The following is a 19345-nucleotide window of genomic DNA, read 5'->3' as shown; positions in this document are numbered from 1 at the left end:
AAATGTACAGTTCAGTAGTATTAAGAACATTTGCATTGTTGTACAGCCAATCTCCAGAACATTTTTGTCTTGCAAAACTGAAACTCTGTACCCATTAAACAACTCCCCATTTCCCCCTCCTCTGATCCTTGGGAAACCACCATTCTAAGCATCTTCCTTCAAAGGTGCAGTTATCTCAGAGAAGTGTCCCACTTGCCATTCATGTATTTGTGGGACAAATGAAAGAGCACAGGATTCGGAGCCAGAAGTGATGCCATACCTAACTTGCTGGCTCTGTGTTCCAGACTGTCTCCTAAACCTCATTCTGTATTTGCAAAATGGTGGAATTTCTTCCCTGTTTACCTCACAGGGCTGTTACAAAGGTCAAATGATATAATAAGTGGGTTTGAATTTTTTTCAAACTATAAAGTGCTCCACAAATATTAAGTTCCTATTGTGATCAGTGCCCACAGCATATGCTCTGAAGGAGTAGTAGTTTTAATAGGGATAGTGAGAACAGGCTGCTTGAGACCAGAGGGTGGGATGCTCTGATGAGGGGCAGGGAAGAAGGATACGTGTGCAGGTTTGGGGGTTAATGAATGGCATCTCTCCCCATCATCCCTGAGCTGGGGAACCAGTGAGAGAGAGAGATGTGGGAGTCAGGCTGATTGCTGTGATGATGTTATCTTCGTTATTGATAAAGCAGTTTGGAGAAAGTGCCTTAGGTCTGTGAGCAGGAGATGTCATTATTATTTCATGGCTGTATTAAATGTATTTACTCTCTTGGTCGCTGGTGAAGCTAGATGGTTTAGGACTCTCCCTGTAAGGACAGTTTCCTTTGCCTTATTTCAGAGAACAAACCAGGACACGAATACAGATCCGAAAGTGAAAACTCAAAAGGGACTGAGCCACATATGCCAGTTCCTTCCTCCAAACCCCTAGGATGGAGTGATTGAGGGATGGTAAGAAAGACCAGGACTGTTAGGCTATGGAGTTCCTCCCTATGAAATCGTGAAGTCACGCAAAGCTCATGCCCTACCGCCACCACCATCACCACCATCGCACACCTGTCCCCGTCACCCCCAGATGCCAAGAGCTGGGAGAGACAAAGGGGCCATCGAAAATTTGTGCCGAGTGTTGACCTTTTCCCAGAAAGGTGAAAGGAAGCTGATTTCTTTTTTATTCCGTCATCCACATGGTCTCCTAATTCCAGGGCTTAGAACTCAGTCTTCTAAAACAGTTACATCTGTATTTAGCTATAATATGCCTTAGCTCTGTGCTTATTTGTGGGCTGAAGTGAAAAATTAAAGACCAGCTCTAAAACTGTTTCTGTTGGAAGAGCCACCTTATAAACTTGTGGAAATTAGTAGCCCATTGGTAAATGGTGTACTGCAAGACTTAATCAATTCTATAGATCTAGATTATCATAATGAAGAAAGAAAATAATATTCTTGTTTTTCAAAGAAGATTACTTCTTCTTTAACATACTAATGACATTGTTGTTAACATAAAAATGTGAATGTCCATTGGGATGACTCAGCAGTGTTCTGGGTGCCTAGCAAAACCACCAAGGAGACTATACATATTTACTCCATCCTTAGATCAAGAGTTTAATATATTATTGTTATCATTGGCTATTAGTAATTCAGTCTTGATGCCATTTCATGTTTATTTTACACATTTACATTTTACTGTGGAAAGATTCTGCAACTAAAACAAAAAGGGACAACATAATTTGAGTATCAGTCCCTGGTTAGTTTACTTACCGCACAAAATAGTCCCCATGTCTCTTGAATTCAGTAAAATACTAGGGTTTTGAATCACTATGAACCAAATACATGTTTTGGCAGAATTTACTCTGCAGTGTCCAATTTGAATTCTGAATATTTACATCCAGTAGTAGCCTACTCATGTTTGTTCATTTTTTTAACTTCCCTATAGATCAAGAAGTGATTTTGTTTTCTCAGAAAGCAATTAGTAACAGCTGCTTCCTAGACACAGCTCTGTACCAGTGAGAACCATTATCTCCCTTAGAGTAAAACCTTAAAGAAAAATGGTAGTTTAGATTCAATCAGGCAGTGGAGCCAAAAAGCACTGATAATTCATTCCTTCCAAAAAATAAGCCAATTTCAAGTTGTTTAATTCAGCTATGTTGGTAACACTCATAGGTAAATTTTCAGCAAAAATGGAAAGGTTTGGCCAATTTGCATTTTAAAAGAGCAGTTAAAATCATTCCCTACTCCCACCCCAGATTTAAGCATAAATGGATCATCAGATGATATTGTTCTGTTTGGGACCGAAAACACACTGATTGGGCATACTGCTATGTTTTCTGCGAAGGGGAAAAATACAATGAAAGACAAATCCAATTGGCTTATATTAGTCTTCTGATAAATCATATTCAATTTTAACTCACAAACTTACCGCAAATTCATACTACTCAGAAACAATGTTCCCTTCTTGGGAAACACACATGGAGTGTAACAGTCTATCGGGCCAGGAATTAAATTAGAACACATTGGCAATTATAGTCGTGATACATTTATTTGTCATAATGCACATCTCTCTCTCTCTCTCTAAATACCTATTAAAAATGGGTCTCTAAGATGATGTTTTCCATTTATTATGAACATGACTTTTAATCAGACACCAGAAACAAAATCAGAATTCTGTTCTTTAAAATAAGCAAAACATTCTTAACATTTATTGAAACTATGTTTAAAATCTGATTGTTTAGACTTTTACTGTAATTCCTCCTCCTAAAACCATATTCATGACTTACTAACAAAAGTCTTTTTGTCAGATTTCTGGAATGTACAATATTGATGCAGCTCGAGCCATGGCCTTTGATGGTTGTTACCATGACAGTAAGACAGACATGGACCAAACTTCCTTTTCTCTCCACTCAGAAGAGGACTCCATGCAAGGAAGATTCACAGGCAGCCCCAGCATAGATTCACCTTGGATAAAGAGAAGACAACCCCTAGGAGGGCATGTTGGTAGAATCATCGTGGAGAACAACCATGTCATTGACTCCTATTCACGGATTTTATTTCCCATTGTGTACATTACATTTAATTTGATTTACTGGGGTATCTATGTGTAAAGAGGAATTCTCAATGTATAAAACTTGTTTTGGAGTCAGATTATGTTTAAAACAACAACGACAAACAATTCTTAACTATGAGTTGGACGATACTAGACTAAACTGGAGTCAGCCATCTATTCTGGCCCAAAGAAGGCTTGAAAGTTGACTAATTTCCATCTTGGAAAAAGTTTAAGGTCCCAGGAGAATTTGACACCATCAATAAGAGTCACAGGCATGTATGTTATGGAAAAACAATTTTCATAGGGAAGAGCTTTGTAACTACTTCATCTGGATTCTGCTTGCTTTCTAAATGTAAATTACCAGCATTTAACTAAGGAATAAAGCTGGACTATGACAGTAATTCAAGGAGAGTTTGTTCCTCAGTGCCAGCCAAGTGCCAGATTACCTAACAGAGCTGAATCCTTCTAAAGATGAACATCAGCATCAAGGTGGTACCATGGACAGTCACCAGCTGAGATTCCCACAAAGAGCCTCTCTCGTCCATATCCAATCAAGTCTTTTATCTTATTTTACTATTAAGTTTCATATATTGTTGAGACCAAGGGGGACAAAAAAAAAAAATCTAAACTTCACTCAATCTTACCATCCTAATGTTAAAGTAATATGTCAATCTTCAATAATAGCATCTTGTATTTTGTAGTTAGGTACAGCTTTCATAGATTTTTGGAGGTAGTTACTTTAGTCACCAAATGTTTATTGGCCTCCTACACGTGCCAGCCACTTTATTTGGTGAAATGAATACAAAATAACATTCCTGCCATCAGCGAGTGCACAGCACAGTAAGAACAGTGAACTGGTAGCTACAATAAATAATAAATGGAATGTATGTTAAAATAGAGCTAAATACACTGTGCTGCCTGGGTCTGAAAAGCAGATATTGAAAGGAGAAAAAGAATATCCATGAAGGAATGTGGACTCTCAAATTATAAGCAAGTGAAGATGCTTCCATTCCAGTCATGGTATTGAGTTAAAAATGGAATGAAATTTATATATCCCCATAGCAATCTTTAGTAACTTTGCTTGAACCAAATAAATCAGGTCAAGTGGATATTTGATAAAGGTTTGTTAAGTAGAAAAATCTCCAATGATCAGCATTCATTTTGTAGATTGACAGTGTATGTGCTTTTGTGTTGAGTATTTATGAAAAAGAGTCCATTTAAAGATAAGCCCTTGGGAGGACGTATGAAATATTTCCCATCCTATTTTGATTACTGGTTTTGAATTAAGGGAAATAAATTACTGGTGTATTACTTTCAGTGTCTTAGCATTTATTTACCAGAGAGAGAACTAAAGTGATTTTAATTATTTCATACCAGGTGAAGATGACTTCCTGCTTGTTTACCAGTAACATTGGTTTTGGTTCTCTGCTGTGAATGACATAAGGTTCTAGAAACTTATTTTCCTCTTGAGTGCAAAAGATTTAAAGGCAAATTCTTTCTCTACTGTGACTTTCCTCATGGGCAGGCTAATTCTGGGATACTTCATTCTATTTTCTTAATACAATCTTTCCAATTCTTTCAAAACTTTCCAAAGATTCTGTTTTTCTAGGAAAGGGTCCCAAATTGAGCTGATATAATTTATTTAAAACCTTTCTCTTTAATTGAAGATAGACTATAAATAAATTTTAAAACTACTTATTTAGTAGCATTTAGGCTTGATGTAAAATTTCTACATTTTCTAGAATTATATTTTCAAAATACAGAACAGATTAATATCCCAGGTGGTTCTTTGGAAATTCGTAGCCATTATTTCAGCAAAGCACTACAGTTGGATTAATATTTCTGATTCTGACATACTCTGTATATAATTGATGCAAAAAAAAAAAAAAAGAAGAAGACAAATCTACGAACAGAACAGAATAAATCTACACAGTTCCTTTCTTCTAACTCTCTGGTTTTCCAGACATTGCTGTTTTTTCTTCTACTTTGAACTATAACATTCAGGATGTCCATTGCTTCCCTTGGGCATATTCATTTCTCAATTTGAAATCAAATGCATCACTGAATATATTTGGCAATCTAGAATAGAAAAATGGGTCCTACTGCACTGCACAAGCACTCAACATTCCTCTTGGGGGGCACTGACGCGCAATTTTTGACCAATCAAATGTAACTTTTGTTAATGTCTAGAAACACAGTCATTGCATTATTTAGTAATAATTGTCTTAAATATATTTACTGCTCAAGAGAATTATTGGAGTGTTCAGAATGAGTTCCTAGGATTATAGCTCATTTTCTTCTCAAACCAATGGCTTGTTGAAGACTGTGAGGACAGAGCTGTTCCTGTGAGCTTCATTTCTATAGGGCAGCAGCAAGTTTTCTGGTTCAGTTCTTACTTCACGAAGAATAAAATCACAGTTACCTGGGAAATCTGTGAGTGACAGACAGCACACAATAGTTACCTCATCGTGATTTTCACTTCATTTACTGATCACAATCCGGAACAGACTGTGTGTGATTGTTCACTGAGAGATAAGCTTGGATAAAATGCGAGGATTTCAGAAAATAAGTTGCTTTCCAAGATTAAGAAAAAGCCAGCCAGCTCTATAAACTGTCTAAATACAGAAACTGGCTATGTTATAAGGACTGCTCCGAAAAACCTTTAAAAAGATAGATTTTTAACTTAAATTTATTGCTTTTGATCTGATTACAAAAGAAATATAATTTCATTTTAAAAATTAAAAATGCTAATTCGCAAAAATATCCACTCAAAATTAAGCAGTTTACATTTTAGTGTATATTCTTAGAGTTTTTCTATGCATAACATATTTTTCTAGTGGAATCACTTTGTATGCTTTCCTTTGTTAACATAAACCATTATGCCATCCAAACACTGCAAGGGATACAGTAATGAAAGATGGACACTCCCTGACTCATTGAATGCACATTCCATTTGAAAATGTGTCCAAATTATGCCATTTGTAACCAGGTTTTCTTCTCCAAGCAAAACTTTTTCAATTTGTTTAATTTTTTTCATAGACAACTATGCCATGTTTTCCTGTGAACTAATTTTAATACGCTGCTGAGAAATCTACTGAGTGAGTATGCGGTAGTTTACTTAACCCATCTCCTGTGGGACATTTTCTTTAATTTCCCTTGGGTGATATTATAATGGCTGCAATTAGCAACATAAATAATATTTAGATGTGAAATTGTTGTAGAAACAAGTGAAATTTCTGGCCTTATCCAAATTTCAGCATTTCTTTCTTTTATAAGAATCCCTGTTTGCCTTTGGAATCTGCCATGTCAGACTCATCTATTTGTCCGGATGCTCTGGGGTACAGATCACTGTAACTGAAGGAACTTTAAAATTTTTAGTTTATGTTTTCTCCCAAAGCAGAGCCTACATACATGTATATATAGGTATATATATCCACTGGCATTCCCTTTATATAAAAGAAGTTTCAGCATTGTATAAAATACTTACATGACAGGAATCCTATTTGTTGAAGTCCTGCTTCCTTCCATGACTGTTATTGCCACCACAAGCCACCTTTGTTAAGTAGGTAAGTAACTGAAGTTGCAAACATTTGCATATGAGTTGCTACAAAATCATAATTTATGTTTACATTGTCTTAATCCTTGCAGGTGGGTTAGTTTTCATGAATAAGGTCTCTCATTTTGTGCCACTCTTAAACCTGTTCAAATCACATAACACATACACATACATATAATTTTTTTTTTAAATGGAGATTAATGAGGAAAGGGATTATATCTAATCCTATTATCATGATTAAGGTCAAAATGCCAATGAGATTAAATAACATCCTCTAAAAAGCAGGGGAAAGAGGTGGTGAGGGAATTGCTGTTTCAACAACAATTCTGAACCTGGTGCTGCTATTTCCTGGCGAGGCCTCGGGCAAAGCAATCAGTGTTACACTCCAACTGCCTCCTTTATGAACGGAGCCCCTCCTCTGTCCTCGTAAACATGCCTTAAAACACTTGACCAAACTGTGAAGTCCTGCCTCATTTCAAAGTCACATCACTTTCCCACTGCTACGTGACTTTCCTGGATTTAATGAAGAATATAGAACTTGAACTTTTTTTTTTCCCTCTTGTAAAGAAATAATGAAAGACTAAATGCACGAGATTAAGGAGATGATTTTCAGGCTATTGCAATGGGAAGGGTGTTCATTAATGAGGAACATCTCAGAGTAAAGGAAGGGGGTCGAGAACTCCAAAGAGGCAGATAAACAAAGGGGTCACACCCACTCAGGAAAGGTATTGGTGGGTCTTATCTCAGAATGTATGAGAGCAAGGTGGCTACTTCCCAGAAGATGAAACAGTGGGGGGATTTTTCAAACTTTGCTGTACTTTCTAAGAACACAAGGGCTTCAGGAAAAGTTCACCATTGTCAGTTGTCCTTCCATTTCAATCCACTGCTGAATCATAATGCTTTTTGGCGGATGATGGGACCAAGTGAAAATAGATTTCACAGTCACTGGGAAAAATTATGAATTTTCTTTTCAATATATCAATACTTAATTTGTTGAAGGAAAAACTGAACTATGTTTTATTATCAACTAGGTCATTTGAAGGGTGAGCTATTACTTTTAATCCTAGGATCAGTACAATTCATTATAAAAACTTATTTTCTACGAGAGAGCTTCAAAGGCTTTCTACCAAATTGTGCTGCTCGTTGATCTCTTCTTGCCTTAGGCAATCAAAAGTCAATGACGTTATAATGTCATTAGCAACAATTTAAAAATCTATTGTGAGGTAATAAGACTTTCTGAAGTTTGATATAGAAGCCTGTGTCCTTTAAAAGTGACGTATGTTCTGATATTTCCAAAAAGACTAGTGGATTGAACAAGGCTTCCTAAGAAAGGAAGTGCTTGCACCCACACTTATTTCTTCTCTTCCTTCTTCAGAGAACATTAATGCAGGTGTTTCCAGCATTTTGCACTTTACAAAAAGTGCTAAAAACACAAACCCACACATCAAACAAATTTTTAGAGCTATCACACCTCTCCAAAATAACTTAAAATGTGTTTTGTTAATTAGGTTGTATCCTGGGTGAGGTCATATTTAAATTAAATCTTGGATCAAGGTGAAAGGAGGCACGGGACCCGATATACAGCTTTTAAATAAATATGCAATTCATATTTATTTGAAAGAGGAGACAGTTTTGTGAAAATGAACACTTATATTTAATATGACTTATATGGATAATATGTACTTGAAGTAGGAGAGAAAAATAAGGCAAAGGAAAGAGAAGGGTGGAAGGTAAAAATGTACTTGAGCCACAAAATCAACTACTTGAAGTCCCGTGTATCTTGGGGAAGTATTTGGATTTGAATGTAGAGTTGATTATATTTGACTATTTTGGATAATATCCTTGTCTAGATGAATGCAACCAGGTGATTTATAGCTCATTCCCACAAAAGATGTTGTGTCTTTGAGCAATCAAAACAATTAACCTACATATTGGTCACTAAGTAATCAGTACAACATACTATCTTGAGGGACAACCAACCCATTTCAAATTACTCTCTCATGACTTTCATTTACCCCTTTTATGCAGTGAATTTACTAGTGGAATTTCTGGTGAGTTCTACTTGGTTAACATGGGTTACCCATTTCTCATACTACTGAACCCTTGTTTTATGTGAAACAAGCTGAGCTAGTCAGGGGTATAGACAGAAAATGGCTGTATTTTTCATCAATAATTGTCAAACGTGTTTTATGGACGACTCCTTCTCTGCCCCTTGCTGACTTCTCAGGTGGATCCCATTGCTTTTTGGGTACTTTGAGTTATCAATCAATCAATACATACATACCCAACACTCACTTTGATGAGAGCGATGATAATTTTCAGGTGGAAAGCCTAGACTGAGTCAAGTCTGTTTTCCCTCCCACAGCTTGGCCCCCACCCTGATCTGAGGAAACTGCCTGAGGAAGAAGGGCGAACTTGCCCTTTAATACAGGCCTCTCTCCCACCCTCCTCCATTCCACCTGGTTCGGGGCCCAGGAACGGATGGAGAGGGTTAGGGAAAGAGCTGGCAAGTCTTTTACTTAAATGATATGTACTTCAGCTCTTTTAGTCTGTTGATGTCCTCTGGGTGGCAGGCAGAGCCTACTTCTGGGGCATGAAACCAGTGCCTTCACGCAGGGCCTCACCCTCGGGGTTAATGCTCTGCAGCTGCCATCTTGAAATTCTTAATAATGTCTTCTTTGGATCTGTTCTGTAAGTGAAGTCCTTTGGGAATAACAAGCATGGACCAGGGCTTGGCACATGCAGTTCTGCCTCCCATCCTGTGAGATGGGTTCTGGACCTCACTTTCTCACCTCCCTCTCTGTTCTCTACCCAATGCAGAGGCTGGTACACAGATGCAGGGTGGTTTGGGACCAGTGCACACATCTCAAACCCTGTAACCACCCTGGGCTGGCAGTGCCATGGTGAGTTTGGAGGATGGCTGGACTGGAACAAGCCTCTCATTACCCCTGATCCAGGTAAGGAGTGGTCCCTGGGTGGAAGGTTGCAATCCCCTGAGGGTTGCTGGTTTTCTGTGAGTTGGGGCCATGACCAGTGCATGAGGGGGTGGTATCCCAACCCCTGGCCAGAGCACAGTAGTGTCGGTCCAGCAGTTAGCAGGTGGGGGAACTCGACAGCCTGTGGGCCAGAGGCTCCTGTGCCTACCTGGGTCCCAGTGGCACTGTAGGGCCCTCCCACGCCCCTGAATGTCTGCACTCACCTTTCAGGTATTTCTGTGCTTGCGAGAGCATGACTTTAAATAGCAAATTAAAAACAACACTACGATAGTGAAGAGAGAGACTGCAAAAGAAAGGAACCACTTTATATTTTAGTACCTTTAATGACTGTTTCCCCCTACTTTTGGACCAAGGAGCTCCACATTTTCATTTTGCACTGAGCCCCGCCCATGACGTAGCTGGTCCTGGTAACGTGTAGAAGCTTTCAAAGGACGCAGGTGAAAGTTCTTTTAGAGCCTTTCAACTGATCTGACTGACCTCCTGTGGCCCCACACCTCCTTCCCTGTTTATGCCAGTGGACCCTGCTGTCCCATAATGCTTGGCCTTCACCACCTGCTATGTCACTCTCTTTGGCACCTTCCAGGTGGACCAAATGCAGATACTTTCTACAGCACTGCCTCAGCCCAGAGGATACGCAAGGATCCTTGACATAACAAAGGGTGTTTGAGCACTTGCCGCACGCTGCCTTTTGGCCTCCGAGTGCCGCCTCCTTCTTCAGGGTCCTCCAGGCAAGAAGCAGCCACTTGTTCACAAATCATCCCCAAATTCCCACAACCGTGTCTCAGAGACCCAAGAGCTTTGGAACTACACTCAGATATTCTCTGATAGGAGCCCTGAAACAGAGCAGCAGATCCCACAGCTCAGCAAGCAGCTGGCTGGGGACTCCCCTGCAGGTGCCCCCAGTCTCTCTGCTGGGCTCTGGAGTCCCTATCACCTGGCTTGGTGGGAGGAAGGAAAATGCTACAGCGAGCTCCACTGGGCTGATGATCTGCTCTTCTATGTTCCCTACTTCCACAGATTTCCCTTAAATTTCCAGTCTTTGTACTCTGAAGGTGGATGATGCTCATGGAATCTGCTTGGGCCCTTTTAGTGAGTCCTACAGGGCATTGTCTCTGGAGAAATGTGGTACTTAACTGCAGCACAGTGTGAGGTTAAAAGCTGGGTGGGGGTTACCACTAAAGCAGTGGTGAGACATTTTGGGCTGTCACAGCTTGGGTGCAGGCACTATTGGCATCTGGTGGGTAGAGGCCAGGGATTCTGCTAAACATCCTGTGACACACAGGACAGCCAAGTCTCAGGGGCTAATAACACCCAGGTTAAGAAAGCCTGCTCTAGAGCCAGACTGACTGGAGTAACATCTCGGTTCTGTCTCCTGCTACTCTGTGACCTTTGACTAATAACTTAGTCTCCTGGGGCCTCAGTTTCCTCACATGCAAAATGAGGAGAATTATAGCATCTTTTTCACAGGTTTTTGTGTGGACTAGTAAGTTTGAGTACAAAGGTTAAAAAAATGCCTGGAAAATGGTAGGTGATGAACAAATATGACTGTCTCCTGTTTTGGGGCTTTCGCTGAAATATCATGTAAAAACCCCATTAGGTCTACTCCTATACAAGTTATTTTATTGCAGTTTATACATTCATTTTTATAAATAAAATTACAGTCTCTGTAATTTTCTTTTTTAAGGTTATCTTTCTTTTCTATATTTAGAAGCAGTTTGTGTATATTTTCCTTTTCCTTGATAGTTAAAAAACATCTGTAGACCTGTCAGTTCCTGGCTACTACCACACTGGAGATCAGTTGGTTGGTCATAATTAGGTCATTTTGATAAATTTTTAAAAAGAAAATAAGTAAACTAATGTACAATCACTATGCCGAAGTTCTCTCATCCATCTGTACATTATTTTTAGTCTCCCAGGAAACATTTCAATAGGAGCTTGTTTACTTTTTAACGAGGCAATCCAATAAGTATGAACAGAGAGCACTTGTGCAGGAGTGTATCTTATTTTTATAAGAATCACAGACAACTCTATTTCAGGTTTAGAGGTAACATATTAAGTAACAAAACATCTCCATGAGGAAAAGTCATTGGCTGAAATCCAAGGTGTGTTTTAACATGTGCTGAGCTGCTGGAGAAGGGAAATCTGCAGTATCATTTCATTTAAAAAGTTATACAGCCTAATAACTGATTTTCCTATATGCACAGGCTCTAAAAGGAATTAGATAGTAAGTAAGAAAATGGGAATACTAGCTCAATTCACTTTTGTAAACACTGAGTAGCTACAATGCAAAGTTCTGTTCTAGTTCTCAGAATGGAAGAAAACAATTTCCTGCCTCTAAGACATGTAAAACAGACATAGTTATAGATATATGTAAAATATAATTCCAAACAGTGATGGTATGCTTTTTTCAAGTTAAATATATTGATTTCCATGAGGTATATGTCACAACTAAAAATTTGGATGATCTCAGCCTGGATCATCTCTCCCCCTCCCCTACAAAAGGCTCTTCTGAAGTTACCACAATCCCAAAATTATTCCATGGTGATAAGCATGTCAGGTTGAAGCTGCCTTGCTTGATGAGTCTTGTCAATGAACTGAAGCATATATGTGTAAAAGGCTCAACTGCATTTAATTCATTCTGTGGATCACGTTCAAGATGATATAAAGGATTTAACAACAATGCCTCTCGGGTGAATCACATTTTATGGTTTTAAAACTTTTCTGCTTACTCTCTCTCACCTGAGACTCACAATAGCTTTATGAGTTAGGCAAAATTAACCACTTTTACAGATGCAGAAAAAGGAGGCAGAGAGGATCAGTAGTTAGGCAGCATGGGCTTTAGATTTAAGTCTCAGATCTGCTATTCAATGTCCATAATTTTGAGCAAGTTATTTAACCTTGCTATGCCTCAGTTTATATATTTACATATATTTTATATATTTATAAATATAATCAGTCTATTTATATATCTATATCTATGTCTAATGCTGTTTATAAAAAGGATAATAATGGTATAGATATAAAATAAAGTCATATATAAGAAAGAAATTATTTAGATATTTTCTGGACCAAAGTGAATACAAGTACGTAAGGGGCACCATTCACATAGTTTAAAACCATGTGTGTGCCTTCTAGAGTTCTGCAATGCAGCAGCCCTGCAAATTAAAAGAAAGTTTTAAAACAAAAAACTTTAATGTACAAATACTAGTCATTTTACAAGTTCATCAATGTTTATAGATGCATGAGTGATTCCAACCAGACTGATTTTTCTCCTAAACACCCTGTGGAACTCGGTTCACAGACCCTTAGGATCACAGAATTTGAGAGTCAGTAGGGACAACGCAGAACATCTGGCTTGGTCTCGTTTTATAAATGAGGAAACTGGGCGTTAGCAAAGAGAGAGAGTTGTCCGAGTTCATATACTTGGTGGCCTCTCCCCCCGAGGTAGACCCAACAACTTTAAAAAGTACACTCGCACACCATGTTTCTTAGATTGTTTGTGGCCAGCTGCACTTTGACTGGAGGTGGAGGTAGGACAGGGGTGCATGTTTGCAGCCTGACCCCTGGGCAGGTCAGGCCTGGTGGAGTCACAGTGAGGAGGCTAAAATCCTAAGGATCTCCCAGAACAGCCAAGGAGGAGGCCACAGAGAAGGATGACAAACCTGGGTCTGAAAAGAACTTTTAACAAAGCAACCCCAAGGGTACGAACATAAAGGACCTCTGCAGGAGTGTAACTTAGTTTTGTAAGAATCACAAACGCATCTGTTCAGGGTTTATGTCCAAGACAAGACAAGAAGGGAATTCTCTACCTTCTCCTGTCATCTTGGCATGTTGTTCCCAGGATCTGCAGGAGGATCCCAAGTTGATTGATTCAGAAATCTGGGGACTTCTAGGCAGGTCTGAGTGGCTGAGCCAACCCTGACTATCTATGACACTGTTTTCATGAGAAAGTGAATTATGGAAAGGAAATAATTGACTTTTTAATGACTCTTGGAATAAATAAGTTGGGGACTGGATAGTATTCCTTTTCTTATCTTCTGGCAGAGCTTTTAAACTCAACTAACTAAAAGCAAAAGATGAAAAAGAAGGTATTGGAAACAGTATATTAGGAATGCCATAGATGCTAGAAGCTCCCTGGGCAAGTTAATGAGCCACTGGCCACCCTCAACCCCCATCTCCCTCACATCCGCTCCTTCCTCCTTTGCTTTATAGACATGCCAGGCACCATGTTTAGGTCCGAAGATCATGACTTTTTTGCTTGCCATACTAAGAAATCTGGACTATAATGAAAATATCAGAGAGAATACTGAAAGACTAATTTTGCATCAGGGGAACTGCTAGATACGATGTATGATTTTCCCTAGCAGAGCTGACTTCAATATGTGCTTTGTTCTGTTAGACATCCTAGGTACTATTCTATATGCCAGGAAATAGTTTTTTGTGTTGACATTGGAACTTTTCTTTATGACAGACACAAAGTACTGCTTTTCCATGTAATGGACAAGGGTGAGAATTTACCATTTTCTGAATCCCTGTAACATCCATACTGCTCTATATTATCTTCAGGAGATGGTTTGAAGTAAAAATAAAGAACAAGGTATGTTACCAACATCATGTGAAGTAGAGTAGAGTTTTTACGTAGTCTTCTCTGAAAGGGCTAAATTTGAACTGAACTCCAAGTTCCTTGACTGGAATCTGCCCGGCAGCTTTCAGGTGATGGTGGGAGGCAGAAAGCACAACACTCTGGGAAAGGACTAAACAGTTGACTGACTGGTTTGGCTCCAGTCTTGTTTCTGCTACTTCCTAGCTGTGTGACCTTGTGCACTTACTTAACCTCTCCTGACTCACTTTCCTAAACTGTAAAGTGGAGTTTGTGGTGAGGAGTCTATGAAACACCTAGCATGGTGCCAGAAAGCAGAAGAATTCAGTTCAAGCCTTGCTATGGTTACTGGGAAAAGGAAAGTAAGAATTACCTTGGTTCTTAGTCACCTGAAAAAAATTTTCTTTTGACAAGAGACAGAAAATGTGATATAAGCAAGATTTTTATTAGTGAAGTAAAAAAAATAGCAAAAGATATACATTCCAGAGAATTGGGAGCAGGCCAATTCAAGAGAGGAAACATGGCGCCATTCCTTTGTTTTTCCTGTTTTCATATCCTGGTTTCATGATTGATTGATTGATTGACAACTCAGGTTCCCTGTGCTCTGTTACGCCCATCCCGTTTTGGGCAGGTTTATCGGGTCAAGTTATACCAGGTCCCCTCCCATGCGCAGCTGCAGTGCTTTGATTTTAACTGGCTTCTTTTACTGGCCCTTATTTAGAGAAAGTAAAAATGTCTGGAGTCCCTTTTCCTGAATGCAGACACTGCCATTTTCTGGGTTGTTCCTTTCCCCTTCTTCTCCTCCTGCCCAGTGTTCATTTCTATCTCAACTACCTAACACTATTACTGTTACTTTAGACAAGTGTCAGATAAAGGTATGTATACTTCGTTTCCATTTGCTCACGTGTCACTTAACCATCAGATACAGCTGCTGGTCTCAATCATGTTAACAGAATGAAAAGACGTCTTTCCTCTGTGTCCTCTTTGGCTGTCAACAGAACAAAGAAGGGCACAGGCCAGGGCAGAGGTGAGTAACTGACTCCCTTCCACTGGTCCCAACTTCTCAACCTCGAAGTCCTGATGAGTCAAAAGGAGACAGTATTAGGCCGAAATTAGTCAAATCATTGCTTTTGTTCTTTGCTTCTACAGCCACAGTTGCAAGAATTTACAGTTTTCTTTTAAAACAGGATTCATTCTCTCTCCGGGAGCAACACATTTTACATTAAAGCTGTCTTAGTACAAAGCAGCACAGCGTAGCAGACAGCGTGTCTAAGAAAGTGATGGAGAACCTGGACCACTAGCTCCCTAAACCTGGGCAGCTCACCTCCCCTCTCCCGGCCTCAGGTTCTCATTCATTAAAGGAACATGGTTGTACTAGAATGCGTCCCCAGATTCTGAGCCTCCTTCCGCCGCAACTCAAAATACAACAACAAAATCCTCATTTATTTCCTTTTACACCGAATAAGGAAATGTACTGGCGTGAGCCCTGACCGCACTCGGGATCCGAGTGCCGGAAGCACCCCCACCGCGGGCGGCCGGCGGCGCGGCCGGGAGGCGGGCACGGAGCAGGAGGGCCCGCCCCGAGCGTGCGCACATCGCCCCCAGCCCGCGCCCCGCCCCCGGCTCGGCTCGCACCCGCGCGCAACAGGCCGAGCCCGGTGAGTGGAGCGATCCCCGCCCGCTGCCCCGCGCCGCGGGTACTGGCGGTCGTGCTCATCCTCCGGGCGCCGAGGCGCTAGTGCGGGTGACGCAAGGTCGGGGTTGGGAGGGGGAGGACTTCAGGGCCGGCCCCCGGACTCGGGCCGGGAGCTTCGGTGCGGTCGGGCCCGGGCCGGCGGGCGCTGGTGGTTGCGGTATGGGGGACGCGCGCCGACGAGCTCCACTATCCCGGGGACGGGGACGCTGGACACGCCGGGTCTGGCGCCGCCGGGATCCGGGACTAGGGTCGCGAATGGCCTGGGCGCCGAGCGTGTAGGTACGTGCTCGGCCTGTGGTCTGGAGACAGGACGAGCACGTGGAAAGTTTGGAGGCTTGGCATGGAGGGTGGTGCCCGCCTTCGCGCCGGCGCGGCGGGTTCTCCGGGAGCGCGGCCACCACGTGGGCGCCGCACCTGGGCGGCAGGTGGGGCCTAAGAGCCGGGCTTTACTGCTGGGAAACCTGAAGTGCGGGCTTGGGAAGCTGCGTCTCTCCCACCACACCCTGACTTTAAAATTACAGCCTACCCCTCCGCTTCATTCATGGGTCACCGAATGTGCCTAGGACGGCTGCCTGACTGTTGGCGTCCATCGGGTTAATTAGACCAGGTTGGTCACTGTGTTTTCAGGACGTACAGGCCTGGGAATCGCAGGCTCTGATTACTTAACTGACAAGCTGTAAATCCAGCGCCAGGCCTTTCATTTCACCGGTCTCATCTTTAAGTGGAAGAGCCTGATTTACCCAGCTTCTTCCACCATCGGCTTGGATAGTTTTGCCTCTGCCCTCCTCCTTTGTAACCTCATGGTTACTAAAATACATTAATGAGATATGACGCATTCTTCCTAAAATAGAACCAAAAACATAAGTACCAATCACAGCTTTAAGTCAATAGGAGAACCACTTTCCCCTCCCTGACTTGATAAACTTTAACGTGGGCCTAAGAGAAATGTTTTAGGTGGTTACTTTTTTTTTTTAACTTCTTTTTTTCCTTCCTCTCCTCCTCCTTTTTTTTTTTTTTTTTTTTTTTGATACTGTGTTTCTGCGGATTTCTGGGCCCTAGCTACCAGAATTGCTAATCCAGTAGGCTTGATATGGGGCCCAGAAATTTGCATGCTAACAAGCGTTCCTGGTCACTTGACTACACTCTGTAAAACACAGCTCTGGAGATTATAAAGACACGCCTCCCTTCCCTGCTTGGTAATGACCACTGGTGGCTAAGAGGCCTCTCAGCTCTGACAGTACTTTTAAATACCCAGGCTACAGCTGCCATCCGAATAATCCCCACTGAACAAACCATCTGCCCCCCCCCACTCTGTTTTGTGTAAGGCTTTTGAGATTTTTCTCTAAAATTGTATACAAAAGATGAAAGAGGGGGAAAAAGACTTTATTCAGCAAATGTTTATTGAGGACTTACATGCCATACTCTGTACTAGGCTCTGGGAATGTGCGGATAGCTGTCTTGTGTTAGGACTTCTCAGAGAAGAAGGTTCTCCATAGAGAAGAAGGTTGGGACACTTAAAAATATAAAGGCTTTATGTATATTTGTTTGCTGTAGAATGGGTACCAGTACTGATTTTCTTGTGGAGTTTAATCCTTCAAAGTTGTTTACATTAGCTGGTGTTTTTTATCTGGGGGCAGTTAGTAAAATACGAACCTTGAATCTTTAGACTTTTTACATTTTAATGCTATAGTTAACTCAAAGTGGAAACAATTGCTTTTTAAAAACTTGCTCCCCCCCCCCCCGCCCCCAGCTTTATAAAAATATTTACTCTTCTGTTTGGGTGGTCCGTGCGGTTTAGAGGCAGGCTTGTGTTGGCTGTACTTTTCTAGACAAAGCATTCCCTTGCTTAATTCTTGTATTTCTTAGATTCCAAGACACACTTTTTTTTTTTACATTTCTGAAATTGTGATGCAGCTTATTATTTTTGTATGTTTATTGTGGTGGGCTGTGTCCTGTGTTGTCCTCTCCACCTTCCAAAAGCTGTTAAAATGTTTGTCTTACAATATGGATAGAGTGAGAATCAGAGAAATAGTATGTTTACCCAGTAACCTCTAAGCTTGGTTCCAATTAAGCCACAGATCATTTCAATATGAACATAAGCAGTAAATGATGTAACTTTTGGCAGTATAAGTACTGAAATTTATGTTCTAACAAAAGCATTTGTTATGCACTGTTGCGGTTTATTTTGTCAGTGATTGGAGATGGGAAAAAAGCTCCAAGTGATTTTATTTTTGGCTGAAGTATTTTGCACATTTTTTTTCACTCTTCCTGGTGAGTATGCTTATGCTGTTTTCATCTATTATGCTTAAAGAAAACAGGCCTTTTGTTTGCATCTTCCTGCTGCTCACATCCCTTAAATAAATTTTAACTGACAGGTTGTGAGGGATAAGAGATGTGTGGCTGAATATGAAATTACTTTTTCATTATAGGGTACCTTTAATGATCCAAACCTTCTGAGCCAACCTAACAGTTTTTAAAAATTAAATGTGAGCAATGTGTCAGGGGGTCCCCAAGACAACCCCTAGGGTCGGTGATTTGCTAGGACTCACAGCTGATTTATTACAGCGAAAGAAGACCAAGTGCACAATTGCTGCAGCCGCTAATTCTGACAACGCATGTGAAGTGCCGCCAGCCAGGGAAGCTCATTAGACACTCAGTGCCCAGGGTTTTTACTGGGGGCTGATCAGGTAGGACCTTCTTGCCTGGCAGACATCAAAGTTCCTGACGCCCAGAAGGAATGCAGGTGATCTTCATAACCCCCATCGTTTGTAGAGTTGAGGCTCAGTGAGTTCCTATTATCAGTTAATGGCGGTGAGAACACTCTCGGCCACATGCTGGCGTTTCAAAGGATAACAAGTAAATTTTCTGCATAAGCAGGGCTATTGACTGAATCTGTTTTCATCTTTTTGTATTTCTACATTTCTGGGTTCCAAGTTCTAGCAATATTTTGTCTCACTGAAGCCTTGATTCTTCAGTTGAGAAATCAAGCTGGTCTGTTTCACTGAAAAGGAATAGGAAGCATTTTCAGAAAATGTGCCTCATTGATGATAAATCCTAAAGCACCAAATTTGTTTTTCCCCCTAAGTTTAAGGGAAAAAGCTTTTAAGCTTAAGCCCTTACCCATTCAAGGGAAGCTTTCAGAATCAGTTTGTATTAGTTTCCTGCCATGGTCCTGTGTTTCCCTACCAAAAGCACTTGGTCTTTTGAAGGAACTGAGCTATTTGTGGGTTCAAAATTTAGAAGCTAGAACGAGACTTCTAGAGAGTTTTATATATTTGTGCCCGCTTATCCGTGGAAGATAATGTGCCAAGACCCCTAGTGGATGCCTGAAACTGGATAGTACTGAACTCTATATATAATAGAGTTTTTTCCTATTCATACATACCTACAATAAAGTTTAACTTATAAATTAGGCACAGTAAGAGAATATCTGAATTGCCAGCATCACTACTTCTGTGCTTTGAAGCCAT

The 19345-nt window shown here is 40.8% G+C and overlaps 2 protein-coding genes across 12 annotated transcripts in view; both read left to right on the top strand.

Moving 5' to 3' along the window:
* GABRR3 (gamma-aminobutyric acid type A receptor subunit rho3) overlaps nucleotides 1-4320 on the top strand; it is a 237968-nt gene extending 233648 nt beyond the window's left edge. Inside the window, exon 13 of the mRNA XM_032489963.1 lies at nucleotides 2783-4320. Within this exon, the coding sequence (XP_032345854.1) occupies nucleotides 2783-3085 (303 nt within the window). The 3' untranslated portion in view covers nucleotides 3086-4320. The remainder of the gene's footprint in view (nucleotides 1-2782) is intronic.
* An 11386-nt stretch (nucleotides 4321-15706) lies between these two features.
* RIOX2 (ribosomal oxygenase 2) overlaps nucleotides 15707-19345 on the top strand; it is a 29480-nt gene continuing 25841 nt past the window's right edge. For 7 of the 11 annotated variants that reach the window (XM_032489938.1, XM_032489921.1, XM_032489927.1 and 4 more), the window contains exon 1: nucleotides 15707-15837. The gene's annotated coding sequence lies outside the window, so the exon portion shown is untranslated. The other 4 variants (XM_032489892.1, XM_032489910.1, XM_032489896.1 and 1 more) reach the window with 4 other exon arrangements.

This window comes from Camelus ferus, chromosome 1 (genome assembly GCF_009834535.1).
Source record: "Camelus ferus isolate YT-003-E chromosome 1, BCGSAC_Cfer_1.0, whole genome shotgun sequence".
NCBI classification, from domain to species: Eukaryota; Metazoa; Chordata; class Mammalia; order Artiodactyla; family Camelidae; genus Camelus; species Camelus ferus.
This window is presented reverse-complemented; position numbering and strand designations above follow the sequence as displayed.